General features: G+C 32.4%; 2 protein-coding genes across 12 annotated transcripts in view; both read left to right on the forward strand.

Annotated features, from left to right (window-relative positions):
- LOC127721436 (aminopeptidase N-like) overlaps positions 1 to 26742 on the forward strand; it is a 121499-nt gene that overhangs the window by 56189 nt on the left and 38568 nt on the right. For 2 of the 11 annotated variants that reach the window (XM_052228163.1, XM_052228167.1), the window contains exon 9: positions 16161 to 16226. The exons of 8 other annotated variants lie outside the window; for them this stretch is intronic. In XM_052228163.1, coding sequence (XP_052084123.1) covers positions 16161 to 16226 — 66 coding nt within the window. Of the gene's footprint in view, positions 1 to 14300; positions 14415 to 14889; positions 15025 to 16160; positions 16227 to 26742 lie in introns of all 11 variants that reach the window. One more of the 11 variants, XM_052228166.1, reaches the window with a different exon arrangement.
- LOC127721438 (aminopeptidase N-like) lies at positions 1381 to 10542 on the forward strand. Its single transcript, XM_052228169.1, has 5 exons — positions 1381 to 1849; positions 5365 to 5809; positions 7416 to 7571; positions 9271 to 9388; positions 10327 to 10542. The coding sequence occupies exons 1-5, from the start codon at positions 1699 to 1701 to the stop codon at positions 10450 to 10452; spliced, it is 996 nt and encodes a 331-aa protein (XP_052084129.1). The 5' UTR covers positions 1381 to 1698; the 3' UTR covers positions 10453 to 10542.

Here is a 26742-nt window from a genome sequence, read left to right on the forward strand (position 1 = left end):
CTTTCATTCTTATTAATTTAAAATCTCCGACAAATCTCCAGTTAATATAGTTTTGGATATGTCCCTTTATACAGTCTTCACATTCATAACAAGAAAGCAAATTCATGATCAAGTCTCCTGGTGATGTGTAACATGTGTAATGTGATACTATTTGATAAATTTTTCTGTAATAGTTTTGTAATCAGCAATATCATCGCACGGAATATTCTCTGTATATCTAATTATACGGCAATTAAATATTCAGGATTTTGGTGTTTGTAGAAGATTTTCACAAAAGTCATAAAAGTCTTTAGCACCGTCGGTTTCACCAAAAAACTTACGACTAAGATTGATCGTAAGTATACTGAATTGTTCATGACTTGCGATCAATCTAATTCGTAAGTTTTTTTTGTGGAATCGACTCCAGAACTGCAAGACAGTAACTGACACAAAGCAGAGGCTTGGATCACAGTAAATATCAGTAATGTTGGCAGCCATGGTGACTAACTTACCTCGGGAGACATTATCATGATTATGGAGTTAAGATAAGACACTGCCCTTTGACATATTTGTCACATGTACACGTTCGATAATAATTCACTTTACGCTACTGAACTAGAACATGCATAAACATACTTCGATCTACACACAGATACGTATTGAGGCAATGCCACCAAAATTGTGAACAACTTATACTGTATGATCAACTAACAATTAAAAAAAAATCAGAATCAACCTTTGTTTCAAATAAAGATTCTGAAATACACCGCCTGAGTAAAGTTAAGTCCTTTCCACTACTACATTGAACATTTCCAACAACGTCTCATTGCATAAGAAAATAACCGTCACTGGAAATCAACAAAGCAAAGTGGCTTTACTTTCTTTATCATGTTTAGAAGTGTTCAAGCGTTATTAGCTCATTTTTCTAAAAATATTTTACATAAACACCAAATAGAAAATGAATGGGCCTGAAACACCCAAGATATATGCAATGAAATGAAGCGTTGATTTCTTACAACTTTAAACTGTGGTGATTATTGTTTTTTACTATGTTAACCACTATCAGACTTGATTGCTGAATCCTATTTTGGCGATTGGTTCCAATCTGATCGATATTCATGTATGTGTATCAAATCGTGCTATTAATACATTGAAATACACTCAATTAGGTTAAACTGTCAGAAACTGTTTTATGTTCGAACCATCAGAATCTGTTTTACGATAGTTTGCACGATTTATGATATTTTTTGAATTACTAGACAAGTATATGTTATGCAATTGCTTCAGATTGACATACTTGTTTCATAAAGCAGTCAATGGTACTCACAAAAGTGTAAAGTACTAATTACCTTCGTCATTATAAGCATAATACATCAGTATAACTTTCACTTATCAGCAAAAACATGTATAAATTTTTGGGGCCCATTATAGCTTACTGTTCTGTGTGAGCCAAGGCTCCGTATTGAAGACCATACTGTGACCTATAATGGTTTACTTTTATAAATTTTGACTTGGATGGAGAGTTGTCTCATTCAATTTGGCACTCATACCACATCTTCTTATATCTATATCTGAACATTGCAAGGTTATGAACTCAGAAAAAGTGATATCGGTTGGATACATCCAAAGAGAGCTTTAGTTTTCACTACGACTGCAAGTTATTTTATTATCTGCACGAGTTGATGTTACGGATAAGCGGCATTATAAGTCGTAAGCATCATGGGAAATATTAGTGATCTGAGAAAGAGAGGTTGTTTCGTAACTAACCTTACAGGATTTCTGTTGGTGATACTGGTAATCTGTCTGCTAGTGGTAGTGGCTGTCATTGTTTATTTCACAACGTTGGATATTAAATGTTCTTCGTCGAATGGTGAGTAAATAAATACATTAGTTGACAACGAAGAGAGAAGGTATAAATACATGAACGATTGATTGATTGATATATTGTTATTTAATATAAATAAGAAGATGTGGCATGAGTGCCAATGAGACATTTAACGCCACTTTCAGTTCTGTTGACTATTTTGTGGCAGTCATTTTTTATATGTGGAGGAAGCCGCAGTGTCCTGCGAGAACCACCAATCTTTGGCAGGAAAACTGACAAAATCACTAGCTAGTCAATTAAGATGAGTGCCAAGTGCGCAGTTCCAACTCACAACATCAGTGTTGACAGACTAGTGATACAGTAGTTGGACTACTCAGACCACTCGGCCACCCAGGCCCCCAATATACGAACGACACGTATCAATAATCAAGAAAAAATTAAATAGGCTTTTGTTCAAGATCATAATACTAGTACAGATGTATGTTAACATCTATGGTGTGTTGGGTTGCTGACTCAATGACGAATTGTCAACATCTTATTTTCAAAGTCAATTTCTAAATGATTTCATTAGTGCATACAAGCAGTACAATGTATATGTTTATCAGCGGAGGATGTCTTCCTTCTTATTCGTTTCTCTTTACACACAAGCAGTAGAAATAGTCACTAAGCAAGAAATGTTAGAAGAATAAAATTATGTAGTTTTCTAGCAAAACGCCTCTAACAACAATTTATAACCCAGAATAATATCTTTAATTTTAATCAAGTATTTATGAAAAATACAGTATATGTTAATGTACTTTAAAAAATCAAACCTAGTTTAATATGTATAGTTTAAATTTGTATTTTGATAAGTTTAAATGATATATTAATTGATATTTTCCAAACGAAACTGTAACAATACCGATTTATATGTGAAAGAACATGTAACATAGTAAATGAATGACTCCGATGCTGTTTTTTTTATATATTCTGTAAATTACAAACACATTATTATGCAAAGTAAGTGATCTATAATTGTCATAGACTATTATGTCATGTGAGTGAACTGTCATACCGATGTGAAAGCTTGTTGTGTAATGTTTATACACATGCTCCTAGTAATAAACTTCTAATTATATAACGAAGTACTGTTTTACCATCAAAATGAATGAATGCATTTTTTTTTATTTCAAAGCAGTAGTTACATGTCATAGGAATACAAAACCTAATAAACAGCAGAGAACAATATATACAGATAGTACAAAAGACAAACAATTAAATAATCAGATGAGATCTAATCTGCTAAGCAGATTTTAAATAATTACACTAATACCTTTATTTTATCATATTTGGCCATGACAATAGCATGAATAGTATTTTGGTAAAAGTTGCAGCCTTTCAAATCTATATACAGGGCACACTTAGGTATAAAAGTTGTACGAGGCTCTGAATTGGGTCCTTCAATTATGTTTTCTCTATGTTTTGTTTTTCTCCACTCTTTACATGCAAGTCACCCATTATTCTCTTTTCTTTATTTTTAGGGCCATCATTCTCTATTCTGTAAAAACCCCATCCAGACCCTCATATAACAGGTTATGCTTAAAGGGCTTGTTAATTGTTATGCATTCATCTTTAAACAAGGTTGGTCTTTAAAATAAGTGGTATATGTATATGTTTTTGTTTTTTTTGTTTTATCGCCTGAATTTTTACATGATAAATCGGCAAAAGAAAAAAAAATGTGATATACAATTGATTATATCAGTACCTTCCATAATTTCAAGAAAAATATTTATCTCAACATTAGTTCTCTTTTGATTATTTTTTTTTATTTCTAAGGAAAGAGTTGCATAGAATAAAAAGCTTCCTTTTTATTAGCTTTTAACGATTGATTAAAAAATTAAAGATGAATGGTTCAATCAAACTTACAAACATATAAAAAATGAAAACAACACGTAATAAATTGAATGCGTTCGAAGGATTTACCTTCATCAGAAACGCTCAAAGCAGAAAATTTGAAAGCCAAGGGTGTATAAAACCGAAACAGTTGAAGATCTTGATAATACAAAATGACCTAGATTAATAGCCAAATCCTTCTAAGGCCAACTTTGTCTGTAAAAGTTCATTGCTGGATAATCAAAATTTATCGCACCAGTCTTTATAAGTTTTGATATATTATAATTACATTACATGTATGTGTTATTAGAATCCGTTATTTTGATTGGATGGCAACAATCGTGAGACACCCAAATATCATATCTTATTTCTGCATAAAATATAAAAGCTATGACTTCACGTGCTATTCGTGACAATGTTAAAATAATGCATTGAAAAACAAACAAACGAAAAGCTTGATATAACTCATAATTGAATGGCTGTACCATAAAATGTATTTAGAGTTGAATGCTTCCTTTTTATAATTTTTTTGGATGTTAAAGCGTTGATCGTGCGCACATGTTTAATGAAAAGCGCTTGCTCCATACAAAATGTGCTTCGATCAACGCTTTTTCACCCCAATTCTTAAATAAAGGAAAATAAAGCAGTCTGATATATATATGCAATCATGATATGTGGTAATACTATAACTTGTCTGAGTGTACTGCAGACGGATGTACGTTTAAAGAACTGCATAAAAACGCAAACAAGTACTTAAAACGAGTATTATGCGTGCTGAGAACTTACTGTGAACTTTCATAACTGTAGAAATGTGTTGCTTACTTTTTCAGAACTTGTTTTTTGTTTTGTTTTGAACGTATTTGGACGGAATAAAACGCACTAAGGACGCAAGAAGGTCGAGTGTCAATGGGGTGAACATGCTACAAATCGACTATGTCTGTGTGTACACATACAACTAATTGATGCCCGACCATACCACGCGATATCACGTCCCTAGTACGTTCCAAGAACGGCAATGCGGCTTGCAATACGTCCACCTCGCTCTACGTACATTACCACTCAGTTTAATTTGAGGACGGGATGGTCGCCCGAAAAGTTTGAGCAGGCTCAAAGCTCTCATCAGAGCTCATGTTTTCTATGTTATTGTGTACATATATGCCGACTTTAAATAAAATGTACTTACTCACTTACTCTGAAGTAACATTCCCGACCAAGCCCGTCCATTAAGTTCGTAAACAGACCTTAAAATTTGCTAATACGTACAATCCATCTGCACACTGTTTGATCCCGGTCGGCTTCATTTTTCAGAACGTAATGTGAACGAGTTCATTTACATGGGGTTTAGATTGAAAATGACACAACTACACATAAAAACGAATTACACAGGAGAAGGAATTGAACACAAACAGGTCAAAGGGCGGCATATGGTGGGAAAAAAAAATTTAATTCAAATAAAAAAAACAGAACATTATGGTCAGAGTTTTTAATCTTTATAGAAATTGTTTACAGATAACTTTATACACATATGTGACAAACATATACAAATGTACAATGCATTCGTTACGGGTAACGCAAAATAAAAAAAAAAGAAGAAAACAAAGAAAACAAAATTAACAAAGACAACAAATCTCATACTTAAAAACTTTAATAAATTATGCAATTTTTATTAAAATAACTTTTATTAACAGAATCAGATGGGAAAGTGGCTAATAAGACACTGCATAAAGCGCCGTCTGTTGACAGGAATTTTCGACTACCACTCAACTTGTACCCGACTGTTTATGAAATTGAGATTCAGCCATATATCTATGGAGACAACTCAGAAGACTTTTTCTTCTTTGGTCACGTGAAAATAGAAGTAGATTGCAGGTCTTCAACAAATGAAATTATTCTACACAGTAAGATGCTGAATATCACAGAAAATACTATCGAAATTCGGCCAAGCGGAAACCATAACGACACAATAAATTCTACTTTAGAATATGATACAGACAATGAGTTTATATTACTGAAATTAAGTAGATTGGTAGTAGCAGGAAACAGATACATTGTAGAAATGGGATTTGATGGACATTTCTCTGAAGATTTAGATGGATTGTATCTTAGTTCGTATGTTCGTGACAACTCTACGGTGTAAGTATTAAGAGTTTTTCATTGGCATAATTTGAGTTTAAGTTATTGGCCTTGGCCGCCATGTTGCAATTAAAAATTGAACAGAATGATGGTAGCAGTAAAAACATATATTATAGAAATTGTGTTTTGTTTTACATTTAACTAAACATTTAGACAAATTGTATCTAAATTTGTTTGTTCGTTGCAACTCTCTTCTGTGTAAGTGTGACTAGTTTTCCATTGGCGTAATGTGAGTTAAAGATATTCGCCTTGGCCGCCATGTTGCAAGTAAAAATTGAACAGAAGGAGGGTAGCAGTAAACATATATATTATAGCAATGGTGTTTTGTTCTGTTTTTATTTAATTGAATATCTAAATGAATTGTATCTCGATTCATATGTACGTGATAACACTACAGTATTAGGAATTGCTGATAAACAAGGTTCTTTTCAATAAGGAAACTGCAATGTCCATTGGTCGTAGACCTATCTTTTTTTCCCGGTATTACCTTAAAATCACAGATAAAAATGAACTACTGTTTCACCACATGTTGTACTTAGAAACCCTTCTTTACCCCTCCTCCAACTTGAGTTGATATCTAAAGAGATTTGTTGCATATGTATATATATTGTGTACTCTATTGAATATAGGGGTCAAAGTGGTAAAGTTGAAGTAATCTTCTGGGAAGTATTACGGACGCTATCATCAATGTTTTGGCCGTTATTGGATAATTGATTTTTCAGATGACGATGAAAATGTTCCATTTGTCCTAACTACAAGTTGGTGCCACGTGTGGAGCAAGATCTGTTTACCCCTCCGGAGCACTACAAATCACCCCTGGTTTTAGTGGTGTTAATATTGCTCAGTCTTTAGTTTTTTGTGCAGTGTTTCCTATGTTGTCTTTTTGGCGTTTTTTGGTTTTTTTTATGCCATGGTGCTGTCGGTTTCTCTTGGATTGTCAATTTGGTAGCTTCCGCAAGGGACGAAAAAAAAAATTCACTGCAAAATCCAGTACTTTGTTTTTCTAAAACAAAAAAATACATTTGAATTCTGCTTATATATCTACTTCATGCCATGCCTGTTAACTCAGGGTTGTGTGTACTCAGAGTAAGTTTGGAGGTGAAAACACAAATAGTTTACCCAAAGGGTCCAGATGAACCTTGAGTTTGAAAAAAGGAGTTGCTATATGATAACCAATGGGAGAACTATCCATATAGATCAAAGAAAAGGAGATGCTGTATGATTACCAATGGGAAACAACGATCCATGAAGATTAAAGGAAAATAGGTGAACAATTACATGTCACAGTATGGCATTCAATGAGTAATACCCATACCGTATAGGAAACTATACTGCATTCAATGAGCAATACCCATACCGTATTGGAAGTATTGTCCCGATGTGACAAGATGTGAAACAAATCAAAAGAGAAAACCACTGATTAATACACGTACTACAACAATGAAAAGAAAATATAGAAGACATAATAACCAGTGAAAACCACTGGATTACGGGTTCATGATTTGGGAAAAAGGGGTTGTGAGATAGGATTGGCAGTAAAATGTTTACTCGCAGTTTCTGATTGAATAATTATGTTGATAATATTTGATAGTGTTACCTACTTCAGATACCTTGCTACAACGCATTTTGAAGCCATCCATGCCAGGAAAGCATTTCCATGTTTTGACGAGCCTGCAATTAAAGCAAATTTTAAGATAACTCTCGTCAGGAAAAAGCATATGATTTCCTTGTCAAATACCCGTATTATGTATCAAGACAATAGGTGAGTACAAGTTACAACCAATTAAATATAAGTACAATGAAAGATCATTTAGTTATAAAAACAAAATCATGTAGTTCACGAAGAAGAGGTTCTTCTTCTCTTTCTGCCTAGAACACATAAAATCACTCCTGGTTTCCTTGACTTGATCCATTGTCAGTTTTCTGTATAGTGTTTATAGGATGTTGTTTTCCTTTTATTCGTTTGTCATGGAATTGTCTGTTTGCCACCGTAAGTTCCGAAAACAGCATTCATATCATGCATTAGATAAAAATAAAATGAATGATGTTAAATATAAAAAAAATATTGGACAGTTCATAAGTCCACACAATCATCAACACCCGACTTCTCCGAGAAAATATCCGCACAAAACATGGTACCTACAGGCTCGAACTTTGGTAGGATTAGAAGTGTTCCATGTGGTTTTGATTATTTTAGCGCCTGCATACAGTTAAAACAGACAGAGAATGGTCGTTCCAGTTCCTCTTTAACAAAACAAAACAAAACATATCAGTTCTTCATTCATTGAGGCCTATAGCTGGCATGTCAGTAACTGTTAGTACAACATGTAGTATTTTGTTAATTTATGTATCATTGTCATTTTGCTTAGTTTCTTTTATTGCCTATTCTGACACAGGACTCGGACTTCTTTTAAACTGAGTTTTACTTTGCGTATTGCTGTGTGTTTGTTTATTCTACATTGGCTAGAGGTATAGGGAGAGGGTTCAGATCTCACAAAAATGTTTAACCCCGCCGGATTTTTGCGCCTGGTCTTTGTTAGTCTTGTATGGTTTTTAATTTTAGTTCATTTATATGTTTTGGAGTTAGTGTGACGTCGATTTTCATCGAACTAGTACATATTTTTGTTTAGGGGCCAGCTGAAGCCCGCTTCCGGGTGCGGGATTCTCTCACTGTGTTGAAGACTCGTTGGCAGCATTCGGCTGTTTTTTGCTCTTTGACACATTCCTCATTTTCATTCTCAATTTTATTTGTTTTAAACTACACATTTTTACCAGTAACGTGCTTAATATTTATTCTGCATTGTTCGCTAATCATCCTCCTTATACATGTACATTAATTAAGAAATTTTAAGTTACAATCATCACACAAAAATGATTAATATCACAGAACAATAACAAAGGGACATAATTTTTAGATAATGTTATATTAATTATATTAACTTATGTATTTTTTTTTATTTATCTTTGCGGACCTAGTTGGCCGAGTGGTCTAAGTGAAAAAAATAGTCGAACTAATGTATCACTAGCCTGTCAAAAATTAAGTTGTGAATTCAAATCCTACACGTGGCAGGTGCGCTCGACTACGATCTTAATTGACTAGGATTGTCAGTCTTCGTACCTAAGGACGGTGGATCTCTCCGGGCACTCTGACTTCCTCTTTTTTGGGTCGTCAATGCTCGTCAACTTTGTACTTGTTTTGGCTTTCTAACTATTTCGATCTAAGCGTCACTGATGAGTCTTATGTAGACAAAACGCGCGTCTCGCGTATAAAATTATAAGCCTGGTACCTTTGATAGCAATTTCCTTCACCAACCAATACAAACTGACTGCTACAAAATAGCACAATAGTGCTGAAAGTGTCGTCAAACACAAATCAATCAATTGATGTTTGTCCAGTCACTTGCCATAAGTTATCTCTGATAGCCAACAATATTAACTTATCATGAATTCCGATTTTCCAGAACGGATGATTGGGTTGCTGACCATTATGAAGAAACCCCTTTGATGTCAACTTATATCTTAGCTTTTATTGTTTGTGACTTTCAATATAGCACTGACGTCTCAAAGTACAATGTAACAGTAAGTCAGTTGTTGAGATGTAACAAATACATTTGTATCTGGATATTGATATTGCTAATTATCAATTGAAAGTCGCACATTATTAAAAGAAAACTAAAAGTAAAGCCAGTGCAAACGTATTTGACGTCATAATACGGGAACAGGTGGATAAATCCACAGGAATGAAAATTTCTCATATTAAAGCTAAAAGCTTATTAAGATATATATATTGCAAATACATTGAGGTTTATGTTATGACCAAACTGTTCAAGGATATCGAATGTATATACAAAATCTGTCAAGTATTATTCCAATGTAAATATATGTAAACTCACTAAACAACTTAAAATGATTGTCACATTCCTGAAGTAACTCTGTTAAGGATGTTTGCTACTCTAATTTTTTTAAATTTTTTTATCAAATATTCGGAATCCTCTAGTTTTATCTATTTAGAACAAATAAAAAAAATCATAATATTTTTTTTACAATTCTATAACATATAGTTTAAAAAGCTATTATTTTTTTTAATGGTTTTTGAAAGGAAAAAGGTGCCTATATTAAATGTATATAAAGTCAAGAATGAGAATCAATTCCCGCCAAATTTTCAGTTTATCATATTTCTTAAAAAAAGGCACATTTTTTTCTACTGTCTAAAATTCCATTATTTATACACCATCAATTTATAACAGTTTCTTTACAAAGCTTGTTTTTTTAAAACAGAGGCGCGAAAATCTTTAAGGCCAAATGAAATGGACGATCACTTTAACTGTACCAACCTATGTAACAGGCGAATATATTACCAATGCTGATGACTTTTCTGATTAAATAAACAAAACCATTGAATGAATAAAATAATGATTGCAAAGTCATTGCATGACACGTGTTTCAACAATAATTGCCATGTTTAAATTAAAAAATATTTTTCTCGCCAAATATTTACATTTCATTTCATCTTTTAGTTTAGGTCATGGGCAAGGAATGAAGTAGTGGATCAAACGCCTTATTCTTTGAAAGTTGGAATCAACATCTTAACACATTTTGAGGACTATTTTAATATCAGCTTTCCTCTGGCTAAGTCAGGTTAAGTTCATAATATTAATGGTCTCGGGTGGAAGTAAGCTCTGACATATCTGCGGACAAGGCAATCTGACAAACGAAAAACCTTATAGAATTGATCACTGATTCAAGTTCTTTAAAATATAGAAAATTGATTAAATAAGAAGCGGAAGAAACGAGAGGGATATTTAAAACTCACAAATCGAAGACAAAGTGACAGCGCCATTGCAAATACACGAGAAACGGCTAAAAGACAACAATTCCACAAAAAAAAAAAAAACATGGAAAATTAAAAACTGAGCAACACGAACTCCACCAAAAATTGGATTGCATGGAGAGGGCAAATATTGACCAATAGAAAATAAGCATCGTATTGATATCTGCAATCACGTGATAGTGGTTGTTAAGGAGGAAAGTATTATTGCCTACCAATGCCTGTCTGTCCATTTATCCGTCAGTCTGAAGACAACTCTCGATGACACTAGAATGCTTTCACGAAACGTTACTAAGTGTGTTCTGGATTTTCTTTTTATAATTCTAATAATAGCATCAGTCGATCTTTAGTTATGACACCCAGAACATTAAAAACTAGTACATTTGTTAAAAGGTTTGTTTATATACGTGTATATAAATGTATGTCCAGTACCTTCATAGATTCAAATTAAACTGTTCGAGAATGTTACAACTAATAATAGTACTTTCCGTATCGGTTTTGAAGATTTTTATATTAAAAGAATAGTGAAAGTAGGTTTGATGTGAAACTTTTACACACTGTTCTGTTGATTCAACCAAATATGTGACGATCTGTAGTGGGTTTTCAGAATAGAAAGTCAATTGCCATAAAAATAACCAATAGAGAAATATAGAAAAAGCAAATCAGAAAAATGGGGTGCTAACACACACACACACACACACACATATATAACCGGTAGAAAATTATCGAGAACATTTTAGAACAATTTGATGTCATAATAGACAAAATTTGACTATTCATATTGAATAAATATATATCTAGTGTTTTTTTCAGCCTTACTTGTTTCCCTATTTTATGCACAACGTGGACACATTTTATAACTTTTCAATATAAACATCGTCTCAAATTAACCCAACAATGTTATATCTGCATTATTCTTCTCTCAGTAGGATTCGAACCCCTGCATCTGAGACATCGTGTCAACACCGCCTTTACTTTGTCCAGCGCCCTAGACCCCTCAAACAACTAGGCTGTATAAAAACATAGCTTTCGTTAGTCGAGTAATGTCTTTCCTCTTCGGCTTTATCTAGGATTATAACACAGTACACAATGTATAGTGGCAAGTAGATGGTATTCTTTACAGATCAGCTGTCGTAAAGGAGGATAATTCTACTTACTATGCCGTCACATCAAATTCTAATTTTATTATATATATATAATAGGATGAGCAGTTTCTGCACAACTTGTGGCATCCGTTGCGCTGCTCATGCTAAAAAGTGCTCTTTTAAAAGGAGGTTAACAAAGATAATATTCATTCATGGTCAAACTTGACCTTATTTATGTTCTCTGTAAAAACTGCAATAGATTTGTCATAATTTTTTTAAAGTGTAAAATTGCTTATGATTACTTCAGATATGATAGCTGTTCAGATTTTAAAGCAGGTGCAATGGAAAATTGGGGTCTCATCACATATCGTGAAACATTTATGCTTTTCCATCCTCTTGAATCGTCTGAATTAAAAAAACAACAGGTTACAACAATTGTCTCTCATGAACTGGCACATATGGTAAGAAAATAAACGTATGTTACAAGTTATTACATGTGTTGAATAGGACAGAACGAAAAGGGAGAGGTGCATTCTTTTAATTCAGGCCTTCATTTTGTATCATGTAGCACCTCATTGTTGTTTATTCTCTTCCTTTTTGCCGGTTTTCTCTAAAGACTTTCAGCACACAATTCTCTATTATCTAACCCACATTTAGAATCTCATATATGGACCTGCAAAATATTTATCTAGACTACTCTAAATGAGTTGAAGGAGTTTGTATGTCATTCGTCATTGGGACAGCATCTGGCAGACTGACATAAAAAAAGACATCTAGATATGAAATAGGAAGATGTGGTATTATTGCCAATGAGACATCTTGCCACTAGAGACCAAATAACATAGACGTTAACAATAATAGGTCACCATACGGCCTTCAACAATGAACAACACTAATACCGTATAGTAAGCTATAAAAGGCCTCTAAATATAAAATAACTGAAACGAGAAAACTAACGGCCTGGTTTATGAACAAAACAATGAACAAAAAACAAATACGATATACAGCAACAAAAGACAACCACTGAAGCACAGGCACCTGACTTGGGACAGGCACATACAGTATGTTTTGGGGTTAAACATGTCTGCCCGGCACCAAACCAATCGTCCATCATACGGTATACAATAGACAAGTGTAATTGCAATAGATCTAGTTCTTAATTGATGAAAGTCGAGACTAAAAAGATATTTACATTGACATTGCTATCAAACTCTATCTATATGACATATAACCCAATACGTCTTGACTTTTTAACATATGGTGCAATGAAACTAACTATTTGGCTTTTCTTAACCATTGGACAGCAACAGTCATTCAGAGCACAAAATAAAGCAACAAAAGGACCTAAACATTACAGTTCAAAATCTGTTTTTCCTTAGGGAGTTGCAACTTAAAAGAGTGGCGAAAGATACTAGAGGGACATTAAACCAACAAGTCGAAAACAAACTGAAAACGCCATGGCTAAAAAGAAAAGACCAACAGACAAACAATAGTTCACAAAACACAACATAGAAAACTAAAGACTGAGCAACATGAACCCAATTTTTTGCAATCCTTTCTGTTGAAAATTTAGAATTTCCGTAAGTAAATTACAATACTTTAAATACATTCTAATCCTATTTTAAAACATTCTCATTTCTGAAAGAAATGCATTGTCCGTAAATCACCTAGAAATTATAAAAATTTAAAACACATTTTCAGTGAAGAAATTCAGAGCGTAAAATATTGAATGAATTAATTGCAATACAAAAACCATACTTATTCTTATAAAACCTACAGTAGATATTGGAATTCTGATTTTGATGAGTATAAATCAGAATTCAAATTTTTAATGGTAGATATTGAAATTAAAATTTATAATAAGAGGAATATGGATCCTACTGAATTCCAATTTGAACTGCAAAAGAAAAAACAACAACACACAAACATAGAACACAAAAAGACTGAACAACACGAACCCCACTTACATATACATTGAATTTAAGTCTATCATATCGATAAATACTACAGTATAAAGTATGCAGATAAAAATTGATCACCAATTTGCATTCTTCTTTTTTATAACCAGTAAAATAAATAAATAAAATTCTATTTTATAATTGTGTCACATATTGATTGTACATTTTACAATAACATAATAAATATATATTTCAAACTATCAATACCCAGCTTAAGAGACACATATTTACAAAATAGTTTAAATTCAAATGAACTTAACATTAACTTAAATTTGTTTTTCGAACAGTTAAAGAAGAATTATCATTTACATAAGTACAAATTCAATCGATAAATTGAATTAATAAATTATGTAGATAAGATTTATGGTAACAAAATTTTACAGTGGTTTGTTGAGTGTACATTTTACAATAACATAATAAATATATATTTCAAACTATCAATACCCAGCTTAAGAGACACATATTTACAAAATAGTTTAAATTCAAATGAACTTAACATTAACTCAAATTTGTTTTTCGAACAATTAAAAAAGAATTATCATTTACATAAATACAAATTCAATCGATAAATTGAATTAATAAATTATGTAGATAAGATTTATGGTAACAATATTTTACAGTGGTTTGGTAATTTAGTAACCCCAGAATGGTGGGGAGACATCTGGTTGAATGAAGGATTTGCAAGCTATTTTCACTACCTCGGTGTTGATCATGTCCATCCAGACTGGAACATGGTACGTACAATACTACCTGTATTAAACAAATCTCATCCAGGGTATCAAGTTTATAATTTGTAGCTTTTGTGAGTACCTTAGTGTTGATCACGTCCACCCTGACTAGAGTATAGTACGCTCATATACAATACATGTACATTGTCGGAAAGTATAAAATGTATTTGTTCGAGCTCTGAAAGCGGGACAAAAAGCCAGGCTTCCCGAGGTTTTCTGCTGTTTCGTAGATCGTTTAAATATTTTTTTTAGATTTCCGACAATGTACATATTATTTCTAGTTGGGGAGAACATCATTCATGATTTCTTTTATTTGTTTTTCCATTTTTATCTTTTCCTTATATTTTAGCACCCAATTATTCTACATTACTTATTTTATAAACATTTTTTTCTACTTTTTTTATTTTGGCCCATTTTATTTATTCTATCATCCCCATCCATATTCTCTTCTGTAATATTCCCTTTTATATTTATTTTTCAGCTCGAGGAATTCACTTCTACTGATATGCATCGTACTATGACCATGGATAGTCTGGTGTCCACCCATCCTGTCTATGTACATGTATCGGAAAATAGAAAGATCTGGTCTATGTTTGATGATATTTCCTTCGTTAAGGTTTATATTTGATATTTGACTCAACCATATTTCTTTTAATCGTAAACCAAATGAATGATTATCATTATTATATTCTGATGAAGAGGTATGGCATATTTTGACTGATTTAAAATCTGGAAGTTGATGTACCTTTTAACCGGAAGTTAGTGTAACTCAGTAAATTGTACCAAAAAAGGTCCTACTTGATACCTTACAGCGTTTCAAAGTAAAGAGGCAGAAGATACCATGCAAATTGACAACAAATCACAAGTATAAGAAAAACAATCATGATTCTGCTCCACATGTGACAACAAAACAAATTGAACAACATTATATTAAAATCAAAATGCTATTCATTGCTGTAAATGTAAATATTTCAAATTTTGTAAGTTTGAGCACAACAATTGTCTTGGTTTATGATTGATTATGAGAAATATACAATTTTTAGATATTCTGTTCGAATGAAAATTGGGGCCTCGATGGCTATGTGGTCTAAGAGCTTCATCTTCAGTTAGCACTAGCCTTTCAACTATGTGGTTGTGATTTAAACATAACGTCTAGCGAGTTTTGTTGGTGAAATTCAATTTTGTTTATATCCATTTAAGAATATTCATAAAGGAAAAATTAAAATTATTGTCCTTAACTACCAATATGTAATCGTATTTAATTCACAAAAGCAAAATAGGGAACAAACTAATCATGTTTACAATATTCCTGATTTTAAAGACACGTTCTTAGTTTATGTGATCAATCTTATGTTATTTAATATGCAATTGGTATTCCATGAGCGATAACAAAACCTTTGCCCTAAAAAAAAAATAAAAAGAACAGATAAAAGAACCTCCCTCAAAAAAAAAAAAAACAAAAAAAAAAAACCTAACTACGCCAATTGGTCTCTGGTTGTCTCATTGGCAGTTATCCCTTGTTTATTTCAGCATAGGTACATTATTTAGATTTCAATGTTAGGCAGAAGGAAAAGGCCTAATTGATAAGTTTCCCCAATTTTTTTTCTTTTCTTTATCAATTTAGTTCAGTTAGCTGAAGGTAATAAATCTACAATACTTCTTACATTTCAAAACACAACACATATAGTATTTCTTGCATTGATTGATCAATCATTTGACAAATTTGTTCAGATATATTTGATCTATTTTCAGGGTGCATCTATAATTCGTATGATGAGGTTCTTTCTAGGAGAACAAACGTTTAAAAGAGGACTACAGGTACGTTAAGAATTCACTTTAGCTTTTCATAGGCTAAAATATTAGAAAATATAAAGCTTATTAAAAATATGAAGAGCTTATAAACAAAAAAGGATAAAAAGTCAAGCCAAAGCCAGGCAAGGAATCAGAGATGTGCATGGGGTCTTGGTTTTCAGCTTTTTAAAATTCATAATTTGTTAAAAAAAAAATTACACGACGTACAAGAGCACCTGTTATAGGCATAGAACGTCTAAGCCAGATTTGAAACAAATTTAAAAAAAAATCCTTTAAAAAAGGAATGAACGTGATGATTTCTTTAAAAATACATGTACTTTCAACTACAGAAACCCAACAGGAAATGCGTCAGAAACCAAAGCAACACAATAGCATACGAACATGTCGAATAAAATATTACTGAAAGACTCGATTGTGATATACAGATTTTAACTCCCAAATAATATCAAACATTGTTTAAACCTTTCAGAATATGAAATAAGATAGTTTAAATACTATTATGAAAACACTTGTAAAAGTTTTACAACAAATTCACATATATTTCTTTAAGTTCAAACGTTATTAGGCTATATACATTACTAATAAGTGGGGACAGAACACCTCAAGGAGTTAACTCTAAAAAAATCAGCTGAACGTTTTAATCACATACAATAAGTAAAGAAAAAACAAGCTTCCCAATGATCAAAAGTAGTATTTGTCAAACTGCTATATATCCATTGAAATCATTCCTGTAAATTGTTTGTTTCAAATTTCTTGAAATTGGTATAGTTTTGTCAACAGGTCAAAATAAATATAAAGTATTAAACAACCCAAAATATATTTTAGTCGAAGTGTTGAGTACCCTCTTACATGTAAATGAAGATAATTTATATATGTTCCAGATCATATGAGTATTTGAATCATACGAGTATGGTCACGACAATATGCGTATACACATATGGTCGGACATACGCGTATGGCCGGACCATATGCGTACTAAAATTTATACTCGTTTTGCTAATAACAGGCCGGACCATATAAGTATTTAGACTTTTTAAGTATTTTCTTCGCAGGAGCACACAGGTCATTTTCCGAACCCAAAACTTACTGAATTCCTTTATCCTTACATATTGTCTAAATCTTGGTGAATCTGTTATATTGTTTTTGCTGAAATGAATTTAGAGCATTTTATCGTGACGATTTTTTCGTCCGTAAGTGAAACGAGAAACGTTTGCGGAATGGATCTTTTTTACTTCGTATTTTAATTATTATTTCAGAAACAAAATTTCTTTTGATCTCAACTCATTTTCATTTAATTAATGTGTTCTTTCTCATATCCGTGCGGTGTTACTGTTGTTGTAAGATCGTGTACATAAATGCAAGAACACAATAAATAACTAAAAACAATTTGAAATATTTAAAAGAAAATTTGATTTAATAAAAACACCAAAGTAAATAAAAGAAAGAAAGTTCAATAACCTGCGAGTTAAGCAATTGACTTCTTGTTTTACAGTTCATTTCGATATTTCTTGAAGTTATTTTCATAAGTTGACATATTGCGTTTCGTACAAATGTAAAGACAAATCAATAATGACCATGTACAAATGATTTTACCATAATTCTTACTTGTACTTTATTTCATTAATTATGTAACAATGATTTTCATATGATTGAATAAGTTAAAATCTCATTTTTAGAAACTTTTGATTTATGGAGCACCTTATCAAAATTTATCTTGCTGATCAACCGGACCATACGCATATGGTCAAATCATATGAGTATATACGCATATGGTCATGACCATACGCGTATGGTCCAAATACTCATATGGTCCGGAACATATACATTTAAGAATGTATGTTCAACTTGGTTTAACAGATATTCAGAATCCTCTGGCTTTATTACATATAGTAAAAAGCCTTTTTGAAAATCCTTGTTATTTTTTCATTGTTTTTGAAAGGAAAAAGGTGCCAATGTTAAATGTTTGAAAAATCTAGAGAGAATCATTTCCAATTTTCAGTGGCTTATATTTCAGAAAGAAGGACTCGGACCTTTTATTTCTTTACTGCTTTTTCAGTTTCCTTATTCTTATACTATCAACATGATCAATTCATAACAGTCTTTTAAAAAGTTTTATATTTTGAAACAGAAAAGCGAACACCCTCAAGGCAAATTTTACATGCTTTCTTTCGAAGGAAATTCTCTACTACGACAAAATTACCTTTAATTTTCAATAAATGTTGGTTTTCGTTACAATATTCGCCTCATTGATCTTTTGGTATATTAACTATGAATTTGTTTTAATCTCGCTAATGCAGTTTTGATCCATCGGTGGACAATATGAACTAATTAGATGTTCGGAAATATATAATAAAAGTTTTCCAATCTTAAAGTGTGTGATCACATGAGATTTGTGAAACTGTAAATTGTACCACAGATTAAACATTCGTTTGAAAATGGCCATGTGAGTGGTAAATTCAAACGAATTTGGCCCTACCTTTGATAAAGATACATTAGTAATTTATTTACAGTATCTGAGCAGAAAATTGATGAGCCATGGTTATGTCAAAGAACGCCTTCGTCCTTTTTCTAAAAAAGTTTATTGGAAGATACCAAGACGTTGTTGATCAACTTCACAAATAATACAAGTATACATTATATGTTTAGTTATAGTAGTCTTTTCTTTTTGTCCTTGTACATTTTAAACTTTTACTAATGAGTCCATTTTTGGTAAAATACTTTTGTCGTGACTCGATACATCCCTCCATTGTGTTATTGTGCTATGGTTAATTTTGTTTTCTTGTCTTTCATTTTTGCTTATGTACTTTGGATATAAAGTGTTTATATGCCGTTTTGATTTTCTTTGTTGAAACAGTCATTTGTTTTTATAGAGATTAAGATTACAATGTTGACTGCTGTACCCGAAATTTTTTGACGTTTTTACCTATCATGTCTGTTTGTTTTGCTCACACCTTGTTTGTCAATATAAAGACATTATATGCAAATGTCATACAAGTGAGAGGTTTATCAAGCCATAAAACCAGGCTTAATCTACCATTTCCTACATAAGGAAATGCCTGTACCAAGTCAGGAATATGACAGTTGTTTTCCATTCGTTTGATATGTTAGAGCTTTTTGGTTTTTTTTCCATTTTATAAAGGATTTTTCGTTTTGAATTTCCCTTGGTGTTCGGTATTTTTGTCATTTTACTTTTTACAGTATAATTCATCGTGGTAAACATAGAAAAAGCAATAACTTACAACAGTCACAATAAGTGTCTGTTTAAGGTGGCTCGGCCCTTTAACAGTGCGCAGTTTTTAACGCATGTTTCTAACGACGAGCGCCTTGACAACGATCGCTTTGAGGGGTCTTCTCAAAAGTAGTGTTGACGACATTGGAACGCGGACGTGTCTGAGAGCACCCTTTCCCGATGTCAACAAACGATGCAAAACTTTCTTCAAAAAAGGAAATACGGTCAGAAATACAGAGTGGTTTGTTCATTTTTCACATAAAAAGAACATAAATATACATGATATAAGCATAACATTAACAAAAAGAAATTATAAATATTGACGTGTACGACGGTATCTGGTGCGTTCGCTCCGAAAACGAATGCTAGTCGTTTCGTAACCTGGTCGTTTCGTACCTGGTCGATTCGTAACTACGTTGATTTGTAACTGAGACGTTTCGTACCTGGTGTGATTATATATGATAATAAAGTGCGTCTCTATTAGTTTAAATTAATTATTTTAAATCAAACAGTTAAAGAAAATATATATTTATATATAAATTAATTAACTAGTTTTGTCTCTAGAAGTGTATATATATATCTCTTAGAATTGTCTAAATATGATTATTGAAGCCAAAATAAATTGCTTGTCTTTTGTTCTTGTTGTTATTTAAAAATGATCAAAGTGTGCATCTAATAATAACTGTGTAAAATTAACGAATTTGCGCTTTGGTGTTCCTTCTGTGGTGATATAGGCTCCACCATCGACAGACTAAAACAAGAAACATGAAAGAAACAACTTATGATAGAAAAAAAAAGAAGATTAATAAAGAACTAAGCAAAATAGAGATGAGTGGTGTAAAGTATTGGAGACATCAATGCACTTGGCAGAAGACTAAATGATACTTTGATAAAGACGGGGTACATCTAAATAATGATAGACATTTTAAATTCTTCTGTTCTATTCGTATGTGTGCAAAACTGTACTTGTAAAGTGTAAAATTATGTGCAATCAATTATTTAATAAATAAATATAGATATGTATATTTCAAGGATTTGTATAGTCTTACTATACTATACAAATCCTTGTATACATCAATAAGTAGATTTAAGAAGATGTGGTATGAGTGCCAATAAGTCTTTTTATTATTTTTAATCGAAACATTTTTTCCATAACCTACAACACATATCATGATATATTGTTATCAGGTTACGAAACGTCTCAGTTACAAAACGAACTAGTTAGTTACGAATCGACTAGGTACGAAACGACCAGGTTACGAAACGACCTGCACCCCCGAAAACACATTCTCACCCTACACGTTCGATCCTTGGGTTCGTTCGCACCCTATTTTCATTTAAATACCGGTTGAATTAAAAGATGTCTTTTAGATGTATATACTGGGACTATTATACTATTAGTATAATAGTCCCAGGTATATATGAAAATATTTTGTCAATGACGCAATGTTTAACCGTAAACAAAGGATAGTGATGTAAACAACTGCATGTCACCGTACGGCTTTAAAAAAACAAGTAAAACCCATATAATATGCTATAGTATAAAGGCATCGGGGGTTCATCTGCACGCTATCCGTTTAGCGATAAATCTCTTTTTTACTTGAAATATCTTCATTTCCAAGTATTGGTAGGATTTTATTCCGGAGTATGTGAAATATTTTCTCACTGCAAAAAGTTGATAATAGTTTTGAACTATGACAATTTTCAAGCAAAGACTAAATACATGACAGTCACACCTAACATTTTTATTTAAAGATGTATGTACTTTATCAACTCATGGGCACAAAAATATATAACAAATTTTCTCGTATCATAATTCTATGAATTCCAGAACTCTAGTCCTTTAACATAAGACCTCGGGGTCAATGTTTTCTATTTATGATATTTTCCTTTTACTTATTTTGCTATTTTGTTAATTTTCTATTTTCTGTTTTATCTATCAATATGCCAACCGAGTTCGCATTAAAAAAAAGAGGAAACATCAGCGTAAAAATTTAAATAATTGAATAAGAATGTGTTATTATAATAGACTACCGGAACTCGAGCAAAACATTTCACTAAATTGATTATTTGTTTTACGCCGAAAAAAAACCCCGACAATTCAATTATTTGCTGTTTTCCACCTTTGATCATGTAGATGAAAATTGGTCAATAGTAACCTGGACCTAGAATTCCGACCTACATTGTATATCGGTCAATGCTATTATCCCTCAATACCGCATGCTTTGCGGAGAAGCGCAATATATTTGGTCTGACCAAGTCGGGATTTAGCGTATTACCCCCGAAGTCTACCGGGCAGTTCCAAACAATTCAAGCTGAAGACTTTATATATAAACAAAATCTATTCTACTTACTATGTTCAGGAAAAGTTGGGATTGTAATTTTAAAACTCGGCCCAGTACACAGAGACGCTATATTAGTCGGTGATATTGGCAAACTTTAACTTTTGTCTTAATTTTTGATTTGATTTTTGATTTTTTGTGTTTTAACGCCACTTTTAAGCACCACTTTTGGGCTATTTCGTGGCGACCAGTTTTTTATTGGTGGAGGAAGCCGGAGTGCCCGGAGAAAACCACCGACCTTCGATAGGAAAACTGACAATCCTAGTCAATTAAGATTGAAGTCGAGTGCACCCGCACGAAAGGGGTTCGAACTCACAACCTCAGTGTTGACTGGCTAGTGATTACAGTAGTAACTACTTAGACCACTCGGCCACCGAGGCCCCTCTTAATTTTTGACATGTGTTTTTTAAAGTGAAGCTAATAACATGAATAAGGAATGTTCTTGATTTAAAAAAATGAAAGTGGAGAGTGTCATTGCGGCAAAAAATATGAATGACAATTTTCTTAATGATGTGTGGACATGTGTTTGACCCACCTGCTGCAAAGAAAAGTAATTATCGGTCTATGATGATAATAAGAAAGGCAGTGGCTATTTTGCCGGCTCTGATTAGAAAATCCTTATTCAAACCGGCAAAATAGCCTATTTCTATAGAAATGGCTATTTTACCGGCACCAGCAAAAAAGTGAATTTGTTATTTTGTAGGTTCTTTGTAAAGAGTGAAATTTAATATTTTATTTACTCTTGAAAGCACTATTAAAAATTATGTGCACTGTCAACATAAAATAAAATAATTACTGATTTATCAGTAGTTATTAAAATAAGAAAACTGCTAATAATATTTGAGACACGTGTAATCGTTTGAGAACGTAACATTTATCAGTCAAAGTATAAATAACTATTAAGAATTTATAACAAGAAAAAAAAAAAAACAAAATAAAAATATTGAGCATTCATTTGTTGCAATGAAATCATATCTAAACATGTAGTTGAATTGATTATTTCTAAAATCAGTCAGTGACAGTCTAATGCTACATATATAATATGCATAAGAATAAAATCTCAGATTTTTTAACTGTGTGTTATAAAAAAATAAAAAGTTAAAAATCTCATTGCATCATAAACATTATACAATATAACAAAGTCAATCATATAGCTTAAAAAACCAAAAATGTTTCAATTAAACTTGCTTTTGGAATAATAGTTATTTATTCGAGTTGCATATATGTGTAAACAAAATAGTTTTTAACTTGGCTTCCGCTTACCTAATGCCAGCAAAATAACATATTTTCTATTTTTTCCAGCATGGTTTACAAATTCACTGTATTGCTGTTGCCGGTAAAATAGCCATTTCTATAGAAATTGAAGGCTTGAATTAAGATATTTAATCAGCCAATAAACTAGCCACTGCCAATACGAAAAAAAATGATATTTTTTTTTAACTGGACTTTTAAATTTGAACTTTGGTTGATAGTTGTTTCATTGGCAATCATACCACATCTCCTTATTTTTATATCGTAGGATTAACATTGGTATAGAAAATATGACTTTTCTAATCCGACAGATAACCCTTGCTTAGACAGGGAGTTCATACAGCTGGGTGTATAAATACACAGCCTCGTAGGGTAAAAAGGGGGAATTTTGCCCATACCCAACATAGATTTTCCATTCATTTGGCAGTCCATATATCTAGCCCCTCCTACTTTACAGAACCTTCATATGGTACTTATCATCCATATGTTCTCAACCGTATTATACTTGAAATATTTGCCAGTGAACGTTCAGCAAGCACAAATTAAACTGTTATTTTGTGTGCAACTATATACAAAAGAACGTCATTTCTGGTCCTTTTATCATACTAGTAGTTGACTACGCGGTATGGGTTTTGGTCATTGCTGAAGGCCGTACGGTGACCTATAGTTGTTATCTTCTATGTAATTTGGTCTCTGGTGGAGAGTTGCATCATTGGCAATTAAACCACATCTTCCTATTTTGTTTTTTTATATTTCATGGTGAAAAGTTTTATTTGAGGGTCACCTTAGGCCTTGAATATCGCAGTTGTAATATATCTGAAAGACCAAAGTTAACTTGATGTACCAAATTTGAAAACGGTGAGTAGACAGATTTGTTGGGATTACAACGATATTGATTTCAACCACGATAGCTGTGAACACAAAATATGGAAATAAGTTTTCTTAAAAAACAATGCTTCCAAGGAAAAGGTGTGAACTATTAGGACTTGTTCCAATACAAACAAGAAGTATTAGGATAGATCACATATTTTTGTTGTTAAGACATATTCCTAGATACATCTGCATATATGGCAGTCACACCTTTCAGCACATTTATTGTGTTAACAAGAGCGCACAAGCTGAAATGTCTCACCTGCTTTACTTATCATCATTGTTGATTGATTTTATGTTGATTTTCCTAAAGATAAAGTTTTACTACAAGTATCAGAAAAAATTAATATTATCAATAATCATGAAAATGAGGCCAAGGTCAGTTAAACCAAGCCAGCCTTACACAGTGGCAGACCCCGAAATGTTCATAAAGGGAGGGGGGCACTGACTGCCTAAGAGGGGCCCGCTCCAGTCATGCTTCAGTGTTTCCCTATATAAGCAACCAAATTTTCCCACAAAAAAAGGGGGGGGGGGGCACCATGGGCCCTCCCCCTAAATCCACCTCTGTTACAATCATTCCTTAAAACAAATATTTTAAAACATATAGTATGCAAGAAACAGACAAAACCATGAAAATAATTTCAGATAAACCCTGCAAGACAGGCATATTTGTTTTTCATTCATTATTTTGTACTTATATCAGGCTGTGAGTTTTCTCATTAGAATTGCTTTACATTTGTCATTTCGAGGCCTTTTATATTGGACTATGCAGTATAGGTTTTACTCATTGTTGAAGGCCATAATGGCCCATATGATGACCTTTAGTTGTTCATTTTTGTGTCATTTGGTATCTTGTGGAGAGTTGTCTCATTTACAATCATACCACATCTTCTTATTTAATATTTCAATACATTCATTTAATAATCATTCCATACACCAAATATAGTTGACTTATTGATTACACAATGTAGTATATTAAAAGAGGACTTACCATTGACCAATGAACCATGAAAATTTGGTCAATGACAACTGCCAGACAGACAATGTACTTCTTACATTTGTGAATCATTGCATATATCAAATATAGTTTATATACTTCTTTTAGTATTAGAAAAATAGACAAAAACACAAAAACTTGACATTGACAAATGACCTATTGCAAACAGTATCTGATAAACAACCTATAATGGTTTACTTTTATAAATTTTGACTTGGATGGAGAGTTGTCTCATTGGCACTCATACCACAGCTTCTAATCAGGTAACTTCAACCTTGATCACTGATCCATGAAATGAGGTTGAAATCTTTGTTGCAATCTCTATCAATTTGAGTGCATATCTAATTTTACAAAACCATATTTATCTGATTTTCAGTAATCTTGATCATTGTGATAGGTAATGAGGTTGTCAGTTAGTGAGACACAAGTTTTTCCAGACAATATATAATTCGTTTGATTGTTTTGTTTGGTTGCTGTCTCATTGAACATAACTATATATTCTATTTCTCCTTTTATCCTGAAAATATAACTTTTGAAATAGATAATGAAAAGCATATGGATGGACAAAAAATGCCAAATGATGTAAAATAATTCAAGTGACCATTTGGGTCAGGGGTTGGTGAGGTAAAAGATGAGGGGAAAGGCATGTGCATTTACCACAACTGTCACTTGGTATCATGATTTCCAAAATCTACAAATCTCATTAGCTACATTCTGTATTAAAGACAATTGCATATATTGCAGTTTGCATATCATGAATCATGTTTGCAGCAAAATTCACTCAAGCAGCAAAAATAAATTAAAATAGCTCTATCAAAATTCATTCTTTGAAACATTTTTGATTTTTATTCCTCAAATGTCTATGAGATCAAATTTATAAAACATTTATTTACATTGTTTTTTTTTTCAATATACTAGTAATTGTTGACATGTATGCATCATGTACATGTACAATCATTTATTGATCAGCTCCATATTTTCATAATTTTTGTATCAATATTCTTCTCTTCAGTGTTTTTTTATATGACTCAATAATCTATTCAGCATTGGGACATGTAGGTACATGTACAGTAGGTCCTTTTGATCTTGGATTTTTTTTTATGGATTTTGACAGAACTTAGCATCTAGTTCCAAATTATAGTTTATCTTGGCTTCTTAAGTGGATTCTGAACACATTGCATATAGACACCAAGTGTAGATGATCTTGGGTTCTCATATGGATTCTGACAGTACTTTGATTATACATGTAGTTCCGAGTATTGTTGATCTTGGCTTCTAATGTTGTTCTTAAGTTTAAGCACTTTACATATATAGTTCCCAATTGCAAGACAAGATGATCCTGACTTCTCATGTAAATTATGTCTGTACTTTGCCAATAGTTTCCAAGTAAAGTTGAACATTCCAGGATCTTTTACAACAAATCACTACTTCCTCTTACATGTACCTGAAGCCTGAAATTAAATGTGAGAGTAATTCTGTCAGAAAATCAACCATGATTGACATTTAAATGCATAATGTACATGTAGTTCATATTTTAAAACTAGAGGCTCCAAGGAACCTGTGTCGCTCACCTGATATTTTTGTTCCCAATTAATGCATGAAATAATGCAACCATTATACTTTTGCTTTAGTTTCAGAGATATAAGCCAAAAACTGCATTTTACCCCTCTGTTCTATTTTTAGCCATGTCAGCCATGTTGGTTGGCAAGCATGGTCATCAAACATATTTGTTTAAAAGTTGATACCCTAATGATGATTATGGCCAAGTTAACTTAAATTTGTCTCAGTAGTTTCAGAGGAGAAGATTTTTGTAAAAGATAACAAAAATTTTCA

The sequence above is a fragment of the Mytilus californianus genome, unplaced genomic scaffold, assembly GCF_021869535.1.
Source record: "Mytilus californianus isolate M0D057914Y unplaced genomic scaffold, xbMytCali1.0.p SCAF_12, whole genome shotgun sequence".
NCBI classification, from domain to species: Eukaryota; Metazoa; Mollusca; class Bivalvia; order Mytilida; family Mytilidae; genus Mytilus; species Mytilus californianus.